This window comes from Phascolarctos cinereus, unplaced genomic scaffold (genome assembly GCF_003287225.1).
Source record: "Phascolarctos cinereus isolate Bilbo 61053 unplaced genomic scaffold, phaCin_HiC Scaffold_4;HRSCAF=312, whole genome shotgun sequence".
NCBI lineage: Eukaryota > Metazoa > Chordata > Mammalia > Diprotodontia > Phascolarctidae > Phascolarctos > Phascolarctos cinereus.
In genome coordinates this window covers 618,388,187-618,407,528 of record NW_027555847.1, presented here as the reverse complement: position 1 = coordinate 618,407,528, position 19,342 = coordinate 618,388,187, and the positions used below count along the sequence as shown (strand labels likewise).

General features: G+C 34.7%; 1 protein-coding gene across 3 annotated transcripts in view; it reads left to right on the top strand.

Annotated features, from left to right (window-relative positions):
• The window catches only part of TAF2 (TATA-box binding protein associated factor 2), a 75,439-nt gene that overhangs the window by 44,114 nt on the left and 11,983 nt on the right, over positions 1–19,342 (top strand). For all 3 annotated transcript variants that reach the window (XM_078153714.1, XM_078153713.1, XM_078153712.1), the window contains exons 22-23: positions 946–1,055; positions 16,590–16,819. In XM_078153714.1, coding sequence (XP_078009840.1) covers positions 946–1,055; positions 16,590–16,819 — 340 coding nt within the window. The remainder of the gene's footprint in view (positions 1–945; positions 1,056–16,589; positions 16,820–19,342) is intronic.

The following is a 19,342-nucleotide window of genomic DNA, read 5'->3' as shown; positions in this document are numbered from 1 at the left end:
ATCTTCTGTGTTGTTTGTAAGCCTTTGACCTTTCTAGTTTCTCAGTCTTGTGCCACATTTTCTAAAAAAATTTTTTTTAAGCCTCCCTTGATGTTGTAGTCTCTCCAGATACTAAAGTTTGTCCCAAATTGGTTTGGAGGTTCTTAGCAAGTTCTCTCTCATGTTTCTTTACTTCTGATTCTGTGATTCTTCATTCTCTTACACTGATGGTACAGAAGTTGTCATTATTTTCATGCTGATTATTTTTCAGATGCTTATTATGGGCATTGCACTATGAGTTGACCAAATGATCCCATGAAATAATGTTTCTTGTTGCCTTTGAACATAGGAAAACCAACTCTTTTATTTGCTTTTATAAGGAGAACCTTTGAGCCTTCCTTTCAAAGGTTCTAGGGATTATTCATTTGCAAGTTGCTTTTGTTTTCTAGTTTCATTTATGCTGAAAATGCCAATGTTGATATGATTCCTTTACTCTTAGTAGTATGTTAATTTGTTGGTAATTAGACAGTAATTTCACTTTTAGAATATAAATAATTAATTTTCATGCATGATCTAAGAAATATTATTCTTAGCAACCTCTGCCCTCTTTTTCTATCACTACAATGATCACTGCAGAAGTAGAAGGTATATAAGACTGAGGGTCATCTTATGTTTTCCTTTGTTTCATGGGTTACCATGACCATAGAATTTGTTAAATAGTATTCAGCCTTTTAGTAATGAGCCTTTCCACACTTAGCTAGACTGATCCTTGGAAAAAGCACTCTGTCATCCAGACCATATGAGAAACTTTCCAACATTGTATAATCTGCCAGATCCTGTAATTACACTGCTATACTCTTTGGGAATTTAATATCATTTATATGCCACAATTGAAATAAGACATTTGTGGAGATATAGAAGGAGTTGTTCATCTTATATAAAGAATACTTGTTTATTTAAATTCAGGCACAAGATTTTAAACATGCTTACTAGGAATCCACCATTCACCAAGAACATGGATTCTCCCTTGTGCAATGAAGCTCTGGTAGACCAACTTTGGAAACTTATGAATTCAGGTAAGAGCAAGTAGCTCTTGTTACTATCACTATTATTTTATGTATATTATTAACCTGTTGTGTTTTGAACTGTTTAGAACTTATAGCTGTTTTCCATTGCTTTTTAAGAGCTGAAGAAATTGACGATTCATTCTTTTTTTTCCCCCCAAATATTCTTATAACCTTGGTCAGTATGCTTTAATGGAAAGATCAAATGAATTGGAAATAGGCAAGTCTGAATTCTTCTGCCAGTTCTGTTTACAAGTCAGTGAATTTCTTTAATTTCCTCATCTGCAAAGTGGGTTTAATAGCAGTCAGCTATTTTTTACGGAATTGAGAATAAAACGAAATAATGTGTGTGAAAGAGTTGGGAAGGGGAAGCTTTGTACAGATATAACATGTTACTGATTGTTAAAGTTCTGAATTATGAATTTGGAATTAGAACATTGATTCAAATGATTAACAAAGATTAGATTTAGATTATTAGGTGTGTGTGTTCTAGTGGGAAGAAAACCTACATGAAGAGAGCAGCTCATTCATTCATTAGATAGACTGGGTAGGTCACTGATATTATATATATTTGTGTATATGTGTATGTGTGTATATATATATATATAATATATATATATATGTAGAAATACTTTGATATCTATAAAAAGTATTGTTACTATTATAACAGGGAAACAGTGTAGTATAATGAATAGAGTGTACTTAAGTAGAGAGACTGTGTGTAAAAGATATTGAACTTGGAGTCACAGGACCCGAGTTTGAATTCTGACTGCCACTTATTATCAGTGTGACATTGGGCAGGTAACTTTATCTCTCTAGGCCTCACTTTCCATATCTGGAAAATAAAGGGATAGATTAAATGACCCCCAAGGCTTTTCAGGTCTAGATTTTTGTTCTAAAAGAAGGGAAGATTTTTCTGATGAAATGATTTTCAGAAGATTTTGGACATTGAAAGTTTGTTTTCTTAGCAATAGATGTACAATACTTGGGCGTCTTGCCATCTGTTCTGCCATCTCCCCTGCCATCTTCCCGCTCCTCTTGACCTGGAACAACTGCGTACCAGACTAGGAAAGAGATCATAACCCTCACAAAAATTACCTAATTCACTATGTGTAGCTGGTTCCTGGACTGTGCTTCAAATACCATCTAGCCACCTACATGGAAACAAGGGCTGCACTGTCATCTTGCCATTCTCCCTTCCTCTTGTTCTTTCTCTGGAAATAGTGATCAAATTGATGCTATCATTACTACTCCAAAAAGGCATGACAATTTATTGTCCTATTTATTCACTCGTAAGCCCTCTGACCTCTCAGACCAGAAACTCCCTTCTCTGTCCACCACTCTTTTATTTCTGTCATTTCTTAGTAGAATTAAGCTATTTGAGAGCAGGGGCTATCCCACTTTTGGATTTGTATCCTTAACACCAAGGACAGTGCCTAGCTCATGGTAGGCACTTATGAAATTCATTTCTATTCATATGTTCATTGAAAGATGGATCATAGGGCATTACTATAGTAGTGGAGCAGTGGGACTTAATCTGAGCAAAGAATGAATCAAAATGTTGACTGTTTACTTCAGTTTTCAGAACCTTGTACTTAGTCTTAATTTCATCTTGAATTAATAACAAATTCTCTTTAATTCATTTACCTATCAAATAGGCATGATGTTAGTCATTTGTTTCAGTTGAGTCTAACTCTCTGTGGAATTTTTTTTTTTATCGAAGATCCTGGAGTAGTTTACCATTTCCTTCTCTATCTCATTTTACAGATGAGGAAACTGAGGCAAACAGGGTTAAGTGACTTGCCCAGAGTCACACAGCTAGTAAGTGTCTGAGGCTGGATTTGATCTCTAACTCTAGGCCCGACACTTGAGCTACTGTGCCACTTAGCTGCCTCAAAGTAGGCATATTAATACTATTGAGAGGGATAAAAATTCCTAGGATAAGAAGGTATCTTCTTGTGGTCTACACCAGAAGAGGCAGTACCATGTGAACACATATCTATTAAAGGTATAAAGTGTTTTTGTCCTTTGGCTTGCTGAGTGAATATCAGTCTATTTATAATTTTCTGATGAAAGGTACGTTCAAAATGTACATGGTATATTTCTTCTAATTCTTTTATTCTGCCAGTTGATGTTTAAAGTAATACAATTTACTGTCTCAGGGAGGAGGGAGGGATAGAATTTGGAACTCAAAACTTAAAGGTTAAAAATTGTTTTAACATGTAATTGGGGAAAAATAAACTATTAAAAATAAATTAATGCAATTTGCTTTGTTTACATAATGCATATTATTAAAGGCATATTAAGTTTGTTGATATTGTTTAGTAAGTTTTACTATGCTGTTTACTCAAATTTCTTATATACATATATATACACACACACATATATATATATACACACACACATATATATATATGCCAACTGTATCAGTTTTATTGGATTCTTCAAATATGAAATGCCAGATTATTTTCTTAAAAGAAACTTTAATAGGCCCTTAAAACTATATCTTAAAACCTATCACATAAACTTGTTCTTTTCCCCTTCTCTTATCTTGTAATCCCTTCATATTCTCTACTCTTTCTTCTGTTCCCCCAATCTTTGACAAACTGGTAGCCATTCTCTTTGTCAAGACCATCCCCTCTAAATGTGCCTGTGTTATCCTCAGTCATCCCCACTCTTTGTACATTCTGTACTGCCTTTAGACACAAGTCTCGCCATCCTTGAAAAACCTTCACCAACACTCTCTTAATTATCCTATTTCATGGTCTTTTCTTTATCCTCATCCTTCTCAGTCTATCTCCTGCATTCAACACTGTTGACCCCCCTTTCTTTCTAGATATTCTGTGTTTTTGTTTAACTTCTCTACCTTCTTCTCTACTTCCTTTCCTCGTTCTAGGCCTCCTTTACTAGCTCAGTATCCATATCATGTTCCTTAACGATGGATGTTTCTCATAGGAAAGAAATAAGAATTTATTAAACACTTACTACGTGCAAGGCACTGTCCTAAGCACTTTACAGACGTTAGCTCCTTTACTCTTCACAATAACCCAGAGAGGTGCTATTATTATCCCTGTTTTATAGTTGAAGAAATTGAGGCAACAGAGGTTAAGTGATTTGCCTGGTGTCATACAGCCAATAAATTTCTGAGAAGAGTTTGATCTCAGGTTTTCCTGACTCCAGAACCACCACCCTACTATTCTGCCTACGTTCTGTGTAGACCCTCTTCTCCTATATTCTGTCTCAGCATCCTACAGCAATCCTGTGGGTTGAACTGTCATCTCTATGTCTGTGTCCCTCCTCCGTCTACATATCCAGCTCCAGTCTTTATCCTGAGCTTCAGTCCCGATTCACCACTTGCCTATTGAACATTTCAGATTGGTTGTCTTGGAGACATCTTCAACTCAACATATCCAAAGCTGAACTCATGTGCTTTCCACCAAAGTCTGTTGTCTTCCAGTTTTCCCTGTTTCTGGCAAAGTCATTACCATCCTTCTAGTCTCCCAGGTTCAAAACCTTGGCATTATCCCGGACTCCTTAATTTTCGTTCATCCCACTTAGTTATTAAATCGTTCCATTTTCTCTCTTTATAACATCTCTCCAATCTGGCCTTTTCTGTTCACTCACAGCTACCTTGTTTGCTCAGGTCGTAATCACCTCTCACTTTTATAACTTCCTAATTGGTCTCTGTTCCTCAAGTTTCCTTACTGGAGTCCATCTTCCCCCGTGCTGCCAAAGTAATTTTCCTTAAGTGCAGAGCTGACCATGTGATTGCTATACTCAGTCAAATCTGGTGACTTCCTGTTGCCTCTAGGATAAAGTGTAAACTTCTCTGTTTAGTTTTTAAAATCCTATATAGAGGAATTATGTGAACACAGTTACAAAAAGCTTCACACAAAGACTTCTAAACAGTTGGAGAAATTTCATTGCTTATGGGCATGTTGAGCCAGTATAATACAAAAGACAATACTACCTAAATTCGTTTACTTATTCAGTGTTATACCAATCAAACTACCAAAGAATTACTTGATAAAGCTAGAAAAAATAATCACAGAATTCATCTAGAGGAATAAAAAGCCAAGAATGTCAAGGGGATCAATGAAAAAAATGGGTTAGAAGTATCAGATCTCAAACTATACAACAAAGCAATGATCATTAAAACACAATTTGGTACTGGGTTGGAAGTAGAGAGGTCGATCAGTGGAACAGACAGCACACAATATATAGAAGCAAATGAGCACAGTCACCTATTGTTTGATAAACTCAAAGATCCCACCTATTGGAGAAAGAACTTGGTATTTGACAAAAACTATTGGGAAAACTGGAAAGTAGTTTGAAAGAAACTAGGTATGGACCACCACCTCACACTGTATACCAAGATTAAGCTCAAAATGAGTACATTATTTAGACATAAAAAGTGATATCATAAGCAAATTGGTGGAACATGAAAGAAATTAACTGTCAGAGATCTTGATAAGAAGGAGAGGGGTTCACAGGAATGGATAATTGTGATTATATAAAATTATAAAGTTTTTTCACAAAAAGTAAGTGCAGTCAAAATAGAAGCAAAAAAACAAGACTTTTGTATAAAGTTTATCTGATCAAAGTCTCATTTCTAAATAGCTGAGTTAAATTTACAAGAAAAAGATCCTTTTGCCATTAGATTAATGGTACAAATATATGAATAAGGCTGTTTTGAGAGGAAAAAATCTAAGTTATCTATAGCCATATGGAAAACTGCTCCAAATCACTAAATATTAGGAAAATATCCATTAAAACAAGCGTGAGGTACCATATCAACCCCATCACGTTGGCTAAGATGACAAAACCAGTACTTTAGTACACTGTTGGTGGAGCTGTGAACTAGTCTAACATTTTGAAAAGTAATTTGGAACTGCATCCAAAGAGCTATTAAACTGTCCATACCCTTTGACTCAGCAGTACCATAGAGATCTATACCATATGCCAAGGAGATCAAAGAAGAAGAAAATGACTTAGAAGTAAAAAAAAAATATTTATAATAGCTCTTTTTGTGATGACAAGGAATTGAAAACTGAGGGGATGCTCATTAATTCAGGAATTGCTGAACAAGTTGTGGTTTATAAATGTGATGAAATACTGTGCTATAAGAAATGATAAAGAGGATGGTTTCAGAAAAACTTGGGAAGGCTTATATGAACTGATATGCAAAGTGAATGAGCAGAACCAGGAGACAGTTTATACAATAAAAACAACCTTGTAAAGATAATCAACTCTGAAAGACTTAGTAACTGATTCCTGCAACGACCAACTATGGTTCCAAAGGACTTATGATGAAACGTGCTATCCACTTCCAGATAGAGAGCTGATGAACTCAGTATAAATTAAAGCATATTTTCTTCTCTTTCTTTTTTGGGGGTCTGGGAGAAGGCAGTTGTCATGACTAATGCAGGAATTTGTTTTGCCTCACTGTATGTACTTGAAATGGATTCTGTTTTTCTTGCCTTTTCAAGTGGTAGGGCATAACGGAGGGAGAGAATTCAAGACTGAAAATAAAATAAAAATTAAATTCATAAAAAAGAACAGTCATAACTAGTTTGAGAAGGAAAAATAAACATTAATGAACAGGTAGAAAAAAAAATAAAACCCTACACAGCCTGGCCTCAATCTATCTTTCCAGCTTCACTGGACCTTACTCCTCCTTCCACATTCTGTAATCCAGCCAAACTGGCCTTCTTTCTGTTTCTCACACAAGATACCCCATACCTTCAGTGCACTTCTTCATTACCTTAGACTCTTAGAGATACACTCAGCTGCTGTTCCCTTCTTTCCTTAACTGTCTTGTATTTAACTATTTTGTATACATTTGTATTTTTTTACTTTAATCTGTTGCCACCCTGCTTAGAATTTAAGCCTCTTGCTAGTAGACTTTAAATCCTTGGGTTGTTTCGTACTCCTATCCATTGGTACATAATGGAGTACCTGGCACATGGTAAGTACTTAATAAATAATTGTTGAATGATTGAAATAAATTAAAATCTCATTCATAATTGAGTGCCCTTTTCTATATAGTAGGATATCTATGTATCTTTACCTGTTTTTCATTATAAAGGTAATTTTATCCTTTGCTCTTAAGTTGTATTTTAATAACATTTGGCACATTACTACAAGGATTACATATAAACAGTTATGAAATCATTCAGGACATTGAAGGCTCACTGTTCTATTTACATCATTATTTGTTTTTTAAAAGTTTATAGCTACACTCTAAGGGTTGGAATAAGTGACTTCTTCTGATTCAGTTTGGTCAGATTTGCCAGATGTCGGTATCAGGAAATAAACAGTTTTAATGTTAACATTAAAAAGTTTCAGAGCTCTTTTTTCATCCCTTAGGAATAAAGTTTGTAAAGTATAATAGAATCATGCCAGTTCATGCTTTGGAAAGCTGTGAATTTAGGTACCTATTGCAAAACAAATGGAATGTTCAGATTTGCATTTAACTTAAAGAAGTAACATAGTCACTACTGAAAGCCAATTGGTGATATTTGTCTGATTCATCTCCCTAAAAACTTCAGACTCCATTGGTTATCATGGGAGTTCTGGGTTTCCACAACTGTGTCTTAAAAACAGTTTTCTTCTTGGTAGCAGTTTATCTTACTCTGTCAATAAGTTACTACTACAGGAAAGGGAAACAGTATAATTGTAGAAAATCAGTCTGTTTACAGGCTTCTCTCTTCAGCAATTGTCTCAGTAGGGAAAATTGCATGAATACTAGTTTTCATTAAACTTTTTTTCCCAGTATTTTTTGGTTTGGTGAAGTAATGCCAATTAGATATTAATTGGTTTATATTATACAGTAGTCTTCCTGGGGAAAAAAAGTAGAGTGAGAGGATGGTGGGTATGTTTTTTTTCCTCTCATTTATTTAAAAATGTACCTTGCCATTTCCATCAGTTCATGTGCCTGACTAGAAGATTATAGAGATTTTTCCTCCATTGGCTTTTGAGATAACTATTTTTTTTTCTGGTTGTCTCTAGTATGACTGTACTCTTTCTAAGTTTACTTGGCTTGATCATCATCATCCTTCTGCGTCCTGTCCTCCCAGTTTTTTGGCCTCATATTTTTCCCTCTACTTATTTCCAATGGTTATGTTATGACCTTTCATAGATTCAGTGAGTATTCCTTGACTTCTACATCTATTTATCCAGAATTATAATTTCTTTCCTGAGATTTTAATTCAGGCTTGCCTGCTACTTGCTGGGCATTTTTATCTGTATGTCCCATCAGTATCTCCAACTTTACATGTGCCAGATAGAACCAATTATTCCCTATTCCCCCAAACCTTATCTGACTTAGCATTTCTATTCATCAAATATTTATTAAGCACCTACTAAGGTGAAAGGCACTGTGATAGATGCAAAGATTATAAAGACAAAAAGAAATGTACCGGGGCAGCTAGATGGTGCAGTGGATAGAGTACCAACCCTGGAGTCAGGAGGACCTGAGTTCAAATTTGGCCTCAAATATATAACACTTACTAGCTGTGTGACTCTGGGAAAGTCACTTAACCCCAATTACCTTACCCCCCCAAAAAATCAAATCATTGATATTTTTTGGGGCAGTGTGACCCTGGGCAAATCACTTAACCCCATTGTCTCGAAAAAAAAAAAAAGAAATGGACCCTGTCCTCAAGGACAGGGCAGAACAGTATGACTCAAGTAAACATAAGGTATGTACAATGTACTACAAAGTAATTTTGAGAGGTAGAATGCTAATAAGTAGGGGCATTAGGAAAGGCCTTGTGAAGGAGATGGTGCTCAAATTGTGTTTTAAAGGAAACTTAAAAGGATTTAATGAGGTAGGGGTGAAGAGAGGATATTCCAGACATAGAGGTCACTTAGATGGAAGATGGAATGAGAAATCTGAATGATGACAGGAAACCGTCCTGTCAGTCTTTCAGGTTTATCTCCCAGAATCAACCTTAGTTCTTCTCTTTCCCTTATCTTCAATCAGTTGTGAAGGCTTGTTAATTCTACCTTCACAGCATTTCTTTTCTCTATTCCCACGATCACTATCCTCTCAGACAAAATAAGATGACATGCTGTGCCATGCCTAGAAAGTACTTCTTCTTCCTTTCCGTCTCTTTGAATACTTGGCTTCCTCCAAGGGTTAGCCCAGATGCTACTTCCTATGGGAGGTCTTTCATCTACCTCTAGTTATCATGTATTCGCCTTCTCAAATTATCTTTGCTTGTTTGTTTACATACATCTTCCAGCAGAATATAAACTCCAGGGCAGAGTTTGGTTTTTCTTTGTTTGTATTAGTACCTATGGAAAAAGAACGTTTGCTATAAGGAAAGCTGAGTGCCGCAAAGTCAATGTTTTTGAATTGTGATGCTTGAGAAAACTGTTGAAAATCCCTTGTAGAGCAAGGAGATCAAATCAGTCAATACTTAAAAGAAATTAAAACTAATCATTAGAATGGCAAATACTGAAGCTGAAGTTTAAATGCTTTGGCCACATAATGAGAAAACAGGAGTCATTGGAAGAGACCCTGATGTTGGTAAAGATTCAAGGCAAAAGGACAAGGGGATGGCAGAGGATGAGATGGCTAGATAGTATCATGGAAGCAGTGAACATAAGCTTGGACAGACTTTGGGAGATAATGGAGAATAGAAGGGCTTGGCATACGATGGTTGGGTGAACAAATGAACAAGAACAACCTAGTACCTACTATCATGCCCTGGACATCGTAGGTGTTTGTTAATTAATAAGTGTTTGTTCATTTGAACTGAATTGGATCTTTAAAGAATGCCATGAGTGGAAAGTTTAATGAGTTTCTTAGGAGTTGGAATTCAGTTAATTTAGAAAGATAGAATTTTAAAGCTAGAAGGAATCTTTAAAAAAAATATCATTTTAGAATAAGAAAATCTGAGACTTAAAAACTTTACTAAGGTCACAGAATTAGTTAGTTGAAGAGCTAGACTTAAAACTCAGACTTCTTAAATTCTGTTCCAGTGTTCTTTCTGCTATGTAGAATGCTGCTTTAATTTTCTTTTGGTCATGCCAATATCATTTCAAGATTTTGAGTCATGAAGTTTGTTGTTTTTTTGTAACAGAAATTAAAACACCAAAAACTGTTCAAATTCTAGCAATGCAAGTGTACTTCAAACAAAGTCCAGTCTCCTTTAGGCATTAAAGCTTTGTGGCTACATATAAATACATAAACACCACTCTAATGGGTGCCCTTGGTTCACCAGTATACAAAAGCAGCCAGCTTGGATTGCTAAAGGGCTGTTGTTTTTCATAAACAGTTGCCCTGACTTGGTCTCCCTGTTCCAACAGGTGTCTTAACTGTTTGCACTTGGGTTATATATCCAACAAGGTTCTTTGGCAAAGATCTTGTCAGAAAGTGAGTGATGAGGGGGGAGACAAATTACCAATTCTCAGGAGGAAAAAAAAACTCAGTTAAAGAACTTGAAGACAATCAGATAAACCAATAGGGAAGATATTAATAACAGGAAGGAATATGGCCTCCGGATCATCTAAATGAGTTCAGACATCGATGAATAAATACTATAATAAAAGGGAAAACCAATCAATACCTAATGATGCAGGACCCTGTGTATTCCTAAGTGAACATGGAACCACAGTCAAATGATCCTGAATGGTTTAAGAGAGAAATAATTGTCAAAGCAGAATTTATCATCTATATAATATACATAATCTGCAGAATAGAGCTTAAAATCTATGATGGCATATCTCACTAAAGAAACAAAACTGATTAGTAATGCAAATATACAGAAGTGAAGAACAGTCTAGGAGAAGAGAAGCAAAAAGCAATAATGTTAAAAGAAAACATGATCTCTGTACAAGTAAAAAGATCAAAGACAGGATGCCCTGAGATAACTTAAAAGCACATAGGTCTCAGATGACATGACAGGTCAAAATAATCTGAATAATATAATGCAAGAAATAATGCAAGGAAATTGCCCAGAACTCCTGAATACAGAAGACACAAAAACCCTATGTTGCAAACTCCAAGACATAGACTGGTCAAATTTAATAATTCCTCCGACAAACAATAAATATTGCGAACAACCAGAATAAAGACCTTCAGATATAAAGAAAAGGAAAACCAGATAACACAAGACTTCTGTACCTACCATAAACTACGGGAATGAATGGAGTGATGTGTTGTGAAGAGTAAAAGCACCCAAGATGCAACTCAACATGACATACCCTGTAAACCAGAACCTAAATTTCAATTAAAAAAAAAAGCATTTGAACTATTCCTGCAAAGAAAACCAGAGTTGAACAGATTAAGTCATAAGGTGGGTAGAGTGCTGGTGTCAGAAAGACCTGAATTCAGATCCAGCCTCAGGCCCTCTGCAAGTCACTTTAACCTCTGTTTGCTTTATTTCCACTTCTGTAAAGTGGGGTTAATAATAATATCTACATCCCAGGATTGTTTTGAGGATAATATGAGACTATTTGTAAAGCATTTTGCAAATCTTAAAGTGCTGTATAAATGCTAGCTATCATTATTTGCTTTGCAAACACCCCAGAAAACAAAAATATGAGGTAAATAAATAGAACTACCAAGGAAGGTAGAAGTAATGAACGAAATTATTCCAGGAAAAAGGGAAAGAAAAAAAACTATTAAAAGTCATCTGTGTATGGAGTTAACAACAGTAGCAGGGGGATCATTAAGAGATTTCTTTCTAAAAATATGCAAGGAGACAATGGTGAAAGCAAAAATCAAATAAAAGATGGAGAAACAGGCCTGAGATACCACGGACTAAACCTTACAAGATCTCTTTTACTAGAGAATCTTTTTTGTGTGTGTGTGGAGGGAGGGCTAACCTTCAGAATGGAAGGACACGTACAAAGGGAGAGAGAGGAAGAAGATAAAGGCAAATATATGACATAGCCTAATCAAGTCAGTAGTAACTTTGAAAGGAAAATAAACTCCTATGGTCTTTGCTTCAGTTGAAGAGGGCCTACAGAAGAAGAGGTGAAGTAACAAAGAGAGGGATTAAAATAGGGGGAAAGGAAAGAGGAAAAGAAATCTTGTTTCAGTGGTGGGAGAGGGTTCCCACCAAAGCGTGTTCCCACAGGTAGTATCCAACATTAAACTTATGCTTCAAATGCCATAGCATCTAAATTCATAAATAAAAAATGAACTGACTTACAGGAAGACATAATACAATAGTGACAAGAGATTTCATTGTCCCTTCGTTGTGGCTAAGTCTTAACAAAAAGATAAAGGGAAATAGAGAGTTGAGCAAATTGCAGGAGAAGCTAGGTCTTAAAAGTTTACAGTGTCTTGTAAACAAGGCTGCTAAAAAATATACCTATTCTCAGTACCACATGGAACTTTTTATAAAAATTAACCATTCATTAGGGTGCAAAGATACCAAAAATAAATGGAAAAGGGCAGAAATAACAAAACACATTGTTTACATAGCATAACTCAATAAAAATAGTAATCAGTTCACAGAATACAAACAAAAGATATAGACTCAAATGGATGCTTGACAATAAAATCCTAGCCTAATGAGTGGGTCAAAGACCAGGTCATAGAAACAACTGATAATTATGTTAAAGAAAATGAGAATGATGAAACAACATACTAAAATTTCTGGGAAGCAGCTAACACAGTCCTGAGGGGAAAAATGATGTTCCTAAAACTATAAATGAACAAAGTAGAAAAGGAAAGGATTATTGGATTGTAAGTGCATTTTAAAAAGTAGAAAGCCAACAAATAAATCTAAAATAAGCACCAAAGAGGTGAAAATAGATAAATTGGAAACAAAAACTATAGAAATAATTAAAGTAAAGGCTTATTCTTAGAAAAGAATAATTGGTAATCCTCAGCTTGACTAAAAAGAGAAGAGTAGAAAATAGTGAACAAACAAGGACAAATCATAACAAAGCTAGAAGAAGCAAAAAGAATGATCACAACCTACTATGCACAATTAAGTGCTAACAAAACAGAATAAAAGAAACACTTTTTAAAAATTCAAAAATGTACAATACCTAAACAAACAGAAGACCAAATAATGGTCTTAAATGATCCAGTTTCAGGGGGAAAAATAGTATTCGATATAAAGGAACTACCAAAGTTGGGGGGAAGGAACTCCTGGTTCTGTTCAATTCATAAGAAAATTCTATCAAGCTCTTAAAGAAAAATTAGTACTTGTACTACACAAATTCTCAAAAAATTGAAAAAGCATCCTACCAGATTTCTTTTATTAGACAAATGTCCTAATGCCTAAGGCAGGTAGGGATAAATCACAAAAGGAAAACACTATAGATCAATATCATTAATGATTGATTACTGATTGAAAAATTTTAGATAAAATCCTGTCACAGACTACAGTGATTGAGCCAAGAGATCACCCATCATAACCAACTTGGATTTATACTAGGGCTGCAAATATGGTTCAGTATTAAGAAAACAACATACAAGTAAAAACAAAACTTCCTAAACCATATGATTATCTCAATAGATGCGGAAAAAGCCTTTGACGAAGTACAACACTCATTTATGTGAAAAAAAAAACTACAAAATACAGGTGCAGGAACCTTTTTTTTTAATATTATAAAAATATTTAAAACCAGTAGGAAGTATAATCCACAGTGGGAATACATTAGAACCTTTCCTAACAAATATAGGAGTAAAGCAAGGATGTCTACTCTCCCTACAATTAATAGTAATAGTAACTAGCATTTATTTACTACTTGAAGGTATACTTTGTAAATATGATCTTATTTTGTTATTTGACATAGTTCTACAAATCCTAATAATAGCTATAAGACAGGAGAGAGAAATAAAAGGCCTAAAGAGAGGCATAAAGGAAATAAAACAACAGCTATTAAAATTGCTCTTGATGTAATTATTTACTTAGAAAATCCCAGGGAATCAACAATTGTTAATTGAGAAAGTTAATAGCTTCAGCACAGTGGTAGGCTACAAAATAAACCCTCAAAAATCAACAGCGTTTCTATATAATAATAATAATGATAACCCAAGAGACAGTACTGGAAAGGAAATTACATTCTAAGTAATTATAAATGCATGAAATATTTGGGTATCACTTTATCATATTACAGAAAATACTTCTATAGATTCAAAGTGTTCTTTAAAGAAATAAAGAACAACTTAAATGGCTGGAGGAACAGTTAGTGTTCATGGTTGGCCATGCCAACATCATAAAAATGTCAGTGCTACCAAAGTTAATTTACATTTTCATGCTATACCAATCAAACTAACAAAGGGACACTTTACAAAACTGGATGAAATACTAACAAAATTGACTTGGAAATATCAAAGATCTGAAATAGCAAGGGAGATAATGAAAAGAGGTAAATTATAAAGGTCATCAAAATCATTTGGTATTTAAAGAGGTCGATCAATGGAACTAGATAAGGAAGAATCAGAAATAATAGAACTCAATAACTGTGTTTGATAAACCAGGAGACATAGATTACTTAGGAAAGAACCTCATATTTAATTAAAAACTGCTGGGAAAACTGGAAAGCAATCTGGCAGAAATTAGGCTTAGATTAGCACTTTATGCCATATTCTTCCATCTTTTCTAAATGAATTCCTGACCTTAATAGTAAAGGGCATACCACACAAATATTTAAAGCTAGGTAGATAGTATACCTTTTGCAGCTGTAGGTAGGTAGGTAGGTGTGTTCTTAACCAAATAAGAGATAAAGGCAATTATAAAAGATAGATAACTTCAGTTACATACAACTAGAAAACTTATACGTGAACAGAATGAATGCATCTGGGATAAGAAAGGAAGCAATTTTTGTATTGGGGAAAAAAATCTTTGTATCCCATTTCTCTGAAGAGGGTCTGGTATCCAAGATATATGAATGGTATACATATATACATATTTATGTATATATACACACATTATATATAACCAAAAGTCATTTCTCAATAGATTAAGTGGTTAAAGGATAATGAAGAAACAGTTATCAAGAGAATTGCAAATTTTGATATCCATATGAATGGATGCTGCAAATCACCAGTAATAAGAGAAGATAAAAACAATCCTGAGTTTAATATCACAACCTGCAAATTGGCAAAGACAAGAAAAAAACAGAACTAGTCAAGTGTTGAAGGGAATGTTGAAAGAGGTACATGTTGATGGGGTTGTGAGTCTATACAATCATTTTGGAAAGCTATAAAGTGATTAAAATGTCAATAACCTTTGACCCAGAGATTCCATTACTGGGCCACTGATAAGAATAAATTCCTCATATATGCCAAAATATTTATAGAAGCACTCTTTATGATATCAAAGAATTCAAACCAAAGAAGATATAAATTGGGGAATGGCTAAATAAATTATGGTATGTGGATATAATGGAATATTACTGTAACTGTAAGAAATTATGAATATGTACATAGAGAAGCATGTAAAGGTCTACATGAACTGATTCACAGAGAAGTAAGTTGTACCAAGAAAATAATATGTACAATGACTATAACAACATAAATGGAAATAACCACAAACAAAAAAATGAATGCTTCAAAGTTACAAAGAACAAGTATGGTTCTAAAGAAGAAATTATGAGAAGCCTTCCCTATTCTACTCCTTTGCAGAGATAGGTGCTCCACAGATGTGGCACAGTGCACATATTTTCAATATATTGATCTGTTTTGCTGATTTGTTTTTCTCTTCCTTCAGATTCAGGGAGTTTTCTGCTAAACCTTACTGCCAAATACTCTGAATAAAAATATTTATTAAGTATCCTCATTCTGTTAATATTTAGCCTTAATTATACAGAAATGACATTAAATTATCTGAAATTAGATAGCTTAGTTACTATTCCTTTAACCTTGGGCCCAACATTTAACATAACCTCTGTTGGTCTCAGTTTCATTACCTGCAAAATGAGAGGGGCAGACTGAAAGAAGTCACAGGTCTTTTCTAGCTCTAAATCCGATCCTGTGACCGTCATATGGAAGAAGGATTATACTTGTTCTGTTTGGCCACAGAAGACAACAAAATGAAGGAATTTTCTGAGGCAGATTTAGACTCAGTACAAAGACACATTTCTTAACAACTAGAACTGTCTAGAAGTGGAATTGGATTGCCTCAAGAAATATTGGGTTTTGCTCTCTCATAAACAAGTTTTTCTGTCACGTGGTGTCTGAAGTGTTTGTAAACAGTTTTCATTGGATAGTGAAAGCCTTTATCAAAAGTTCTTATAGTTTTCAAAGCAAGTATTTCCTTTATGCTAAGTGTAATGTAAGGCATGCCAGTGCTAAAGAAGCTGCCCTCCTACTTTGTCTTTATACTATTTTTCTGTACCTCTTTAAACACTGCAATTTAGCCAAATTAATTTTATCTTTCAGGTTAGGTATCTATCTACCAGAGAGTATTCAGAGGTAGAACAGTTCCATTCATGTGTAATGAACATAAAGGCAGAATTGCTTATGTCCTAGGAATCTGGATTAGTTATATTAACATGAACAGCAGAATTAAAATAGAAAAATTACATAATTAAGTGTTACATATTAACTTTTTTCTTCTTCTGTACTAGGTACTTCACATGATTGGAGACTAAGATGTGGTGCTGTAGATCTGTACTTCACTCTTTTTGGCCTCAGCAGACCTTCTTGTTTGCCATTACCAGAGCTTGGATTGGTTCTTAATTTGAAAGAGAAAAAGGCCGTGCTGAATCCTACCATCATCCCTGAGGCAGTAGCAGGCAGCCAAGAGACTGTGAGCAACCTAAACAGTCACACACAGTTGATCGGATTTCAGAATGCTGTAAGAACCACTTTTATTATTTTAAAAAGTTGAATAAGTTATATTAATTATAGCATAAAAATGTGTCCCTGGAACTATAATTACTGGTAATGAATTTTTTTTTTTACCATCTAAAAACCATAGGAAAGAGGTTTTAGGGGAAGTATACTGACCACTGCACAATCAGTCAAATGTCTTGTTCTGTATACTACTATACTGTATATACAAATATCTTGTTATATACTACTTTGCATCCCTTTTCAGGACCATTGCATTTGCTCATAGAACTTGTTTGTTGGGGTAGATGGGAGAGAATTTGACTGAATGTTAACTTATTACAAGATTCACTTCTAACTAGGTTGTACACTTTTTGAAGGAAGAGGCTTTTTAAAAATTTGATATCTCCCATAACATTTGGCCCACCTTGGTTTTGCTGTTGTATCTTTGTAAATGCTTATTGGATGAATGAATGGTTAACTGAATGAGTAATTCTCACAGTTTCAAACAGATTTGTATCGTAACAGCCAATGTTTGGTGTTTATATTCACAGTTTTTATCATCTTTACATAGTCCTCTAATTTTAAACTTAGATTTTAAATAGAGTTGAATGCGAGAGCAGATAGCAGGATGAATACAAAAGATTGACCCAGTTCTGTAAGAATAGTATCAGGAATGCTAAAGTGCAAGATGAGCTGACACTAAGGGAAATAAAAAGGCTTTTTAAAAAATAGCTCTAGTTGAGGGAAAGAAATGGATCAAAGGAAGGATAGGGCTGCTGCTCAGGATTTAGGTAACAAGACAGAGAGGAAGACAAGACAGCATGCTTATCATATTTGCAATTGACAGAAAGCTAGTAGGGACAATATCACACTGGATGATAGGATTAGAAAAGATGTTGAAGGCTAGAATATTGAACCATATCTAATAAGATGAAATTTAATAAGGATAAATATAAAGTGTTACTCTGAGTTAAAAAAAATCTACCTCACAGATAATAAACTGAGAGACATATAGCAATTAATCTTAAAAAGAACCTACGGTTTTAGTGTCCCACAAACTTTGTGTGACTGAGTAGAGGGTTGTGACAGCCAGGAAAACTAATGCACTCTTAGGCTACAGAGAGAAACAACAGATCCAGAACTAAGGAAATGAAAGTACCACTGAACTCTGCTCTGCTAAGGCTACATCTGGAGTATTGTGGTCAGTTCTTTGTACCATAATTTAGGGAGGATGTTGTTGAGCTGGAAAATGTTCAGAAGGTACTAAGCTAGGATGGTGAAGGCCCTTGAGTCTCCATGCCTAATGAGTATTTGAAGAAATTGGAGGTGTCTAGCCTGGAGAAGAAAACACTTAGTGGAAAGATGGTCTGTGTACACATATTGGAAGGATTGTCATAGTGTTTGGCACATAGTAAGTGCTTAATAAATTCTCTTTAAACCATGAGAAAAGGATTATTAGACTTCATCTTCTTAAGATTGTTTAAGCCATTAAAAGTAGAACTTGTACAAAAAGCAAATTTGAGCTTCACGTAAGGGAAAACGTCTCACCGTTAGAGCTCTCTCAGTGGAATGGGCTACCTTGAGATAAAGGGTGTATATATTCTCACTAGAAATCTTCAAGCAAAAGCTGAATAACCACTTGTAGGGGGTGTTGAATAGATGGCCTCTGCGATTCCTTCCTACTGGGAAATTCTGTGATTCTGTTTACAAACTTATTAGCATTTGTAAAGAGTTGTTTATGGAACATATAACTTAAAGGTAACTATTTCATTATAACATGGGGACATTTTTTAAAAAGTTGCCCTACTGCCTTTTGTTTTTACTTCACAATCTTTCCATTTCACATGCTTCCTGTAAAAAAAGGAAAAGAAAAAAAAAGTGAATTGAACTGAACTGACACATTGACAGTGTCTGATAACGTATCTGTAGTTCCTTCTTTATTGAGATGAAGAGTGTATATCATCATCACTTTTCTAGGTGGACATTGTAATTAATTTTTTGCTGTATTTTTAGTATTTTTAAAAGACATTTTGGTCATTTTATGTATTGGTTTCATTCTCTGTCCTGCATCAGTTCATATGTCTTCTCATGTTTCTCTGAATTCCTCATATTCATTGATTGTTTTGGCCCAGTAACATTATATCATATACATATATAGCACAATACATTCAGCCATTCCCCTATTGAAGGCCACATATTGTGTTTCTATTTTTTTGCTGTCAAAAAAGCAGCTATGCGTATTTGGTGTGTGTGGAGCCTTTGTTTCTGTCTTTGGCCTCCTTGGCAGGGGAAAGAGTGGTCGTTTATCCAGGAGTGGGACCACTTAGTCAAAAGATAGGAACATTTTACAGATATTTTCTTGCATAATCCCAAATTGATTTATGAGAGTATCCAGAAATTTTACAAACAAGAATTTTCTGAATGATAATCAAAAATCTTAAGCTCTGCAGACTTCATTTACCCCAAAATGCAGACTAAGTAACTTTTCCAACTACTATTTCTAATGGTATCTCTAAAACTTTAAAACATGTTAAAACTGATATTC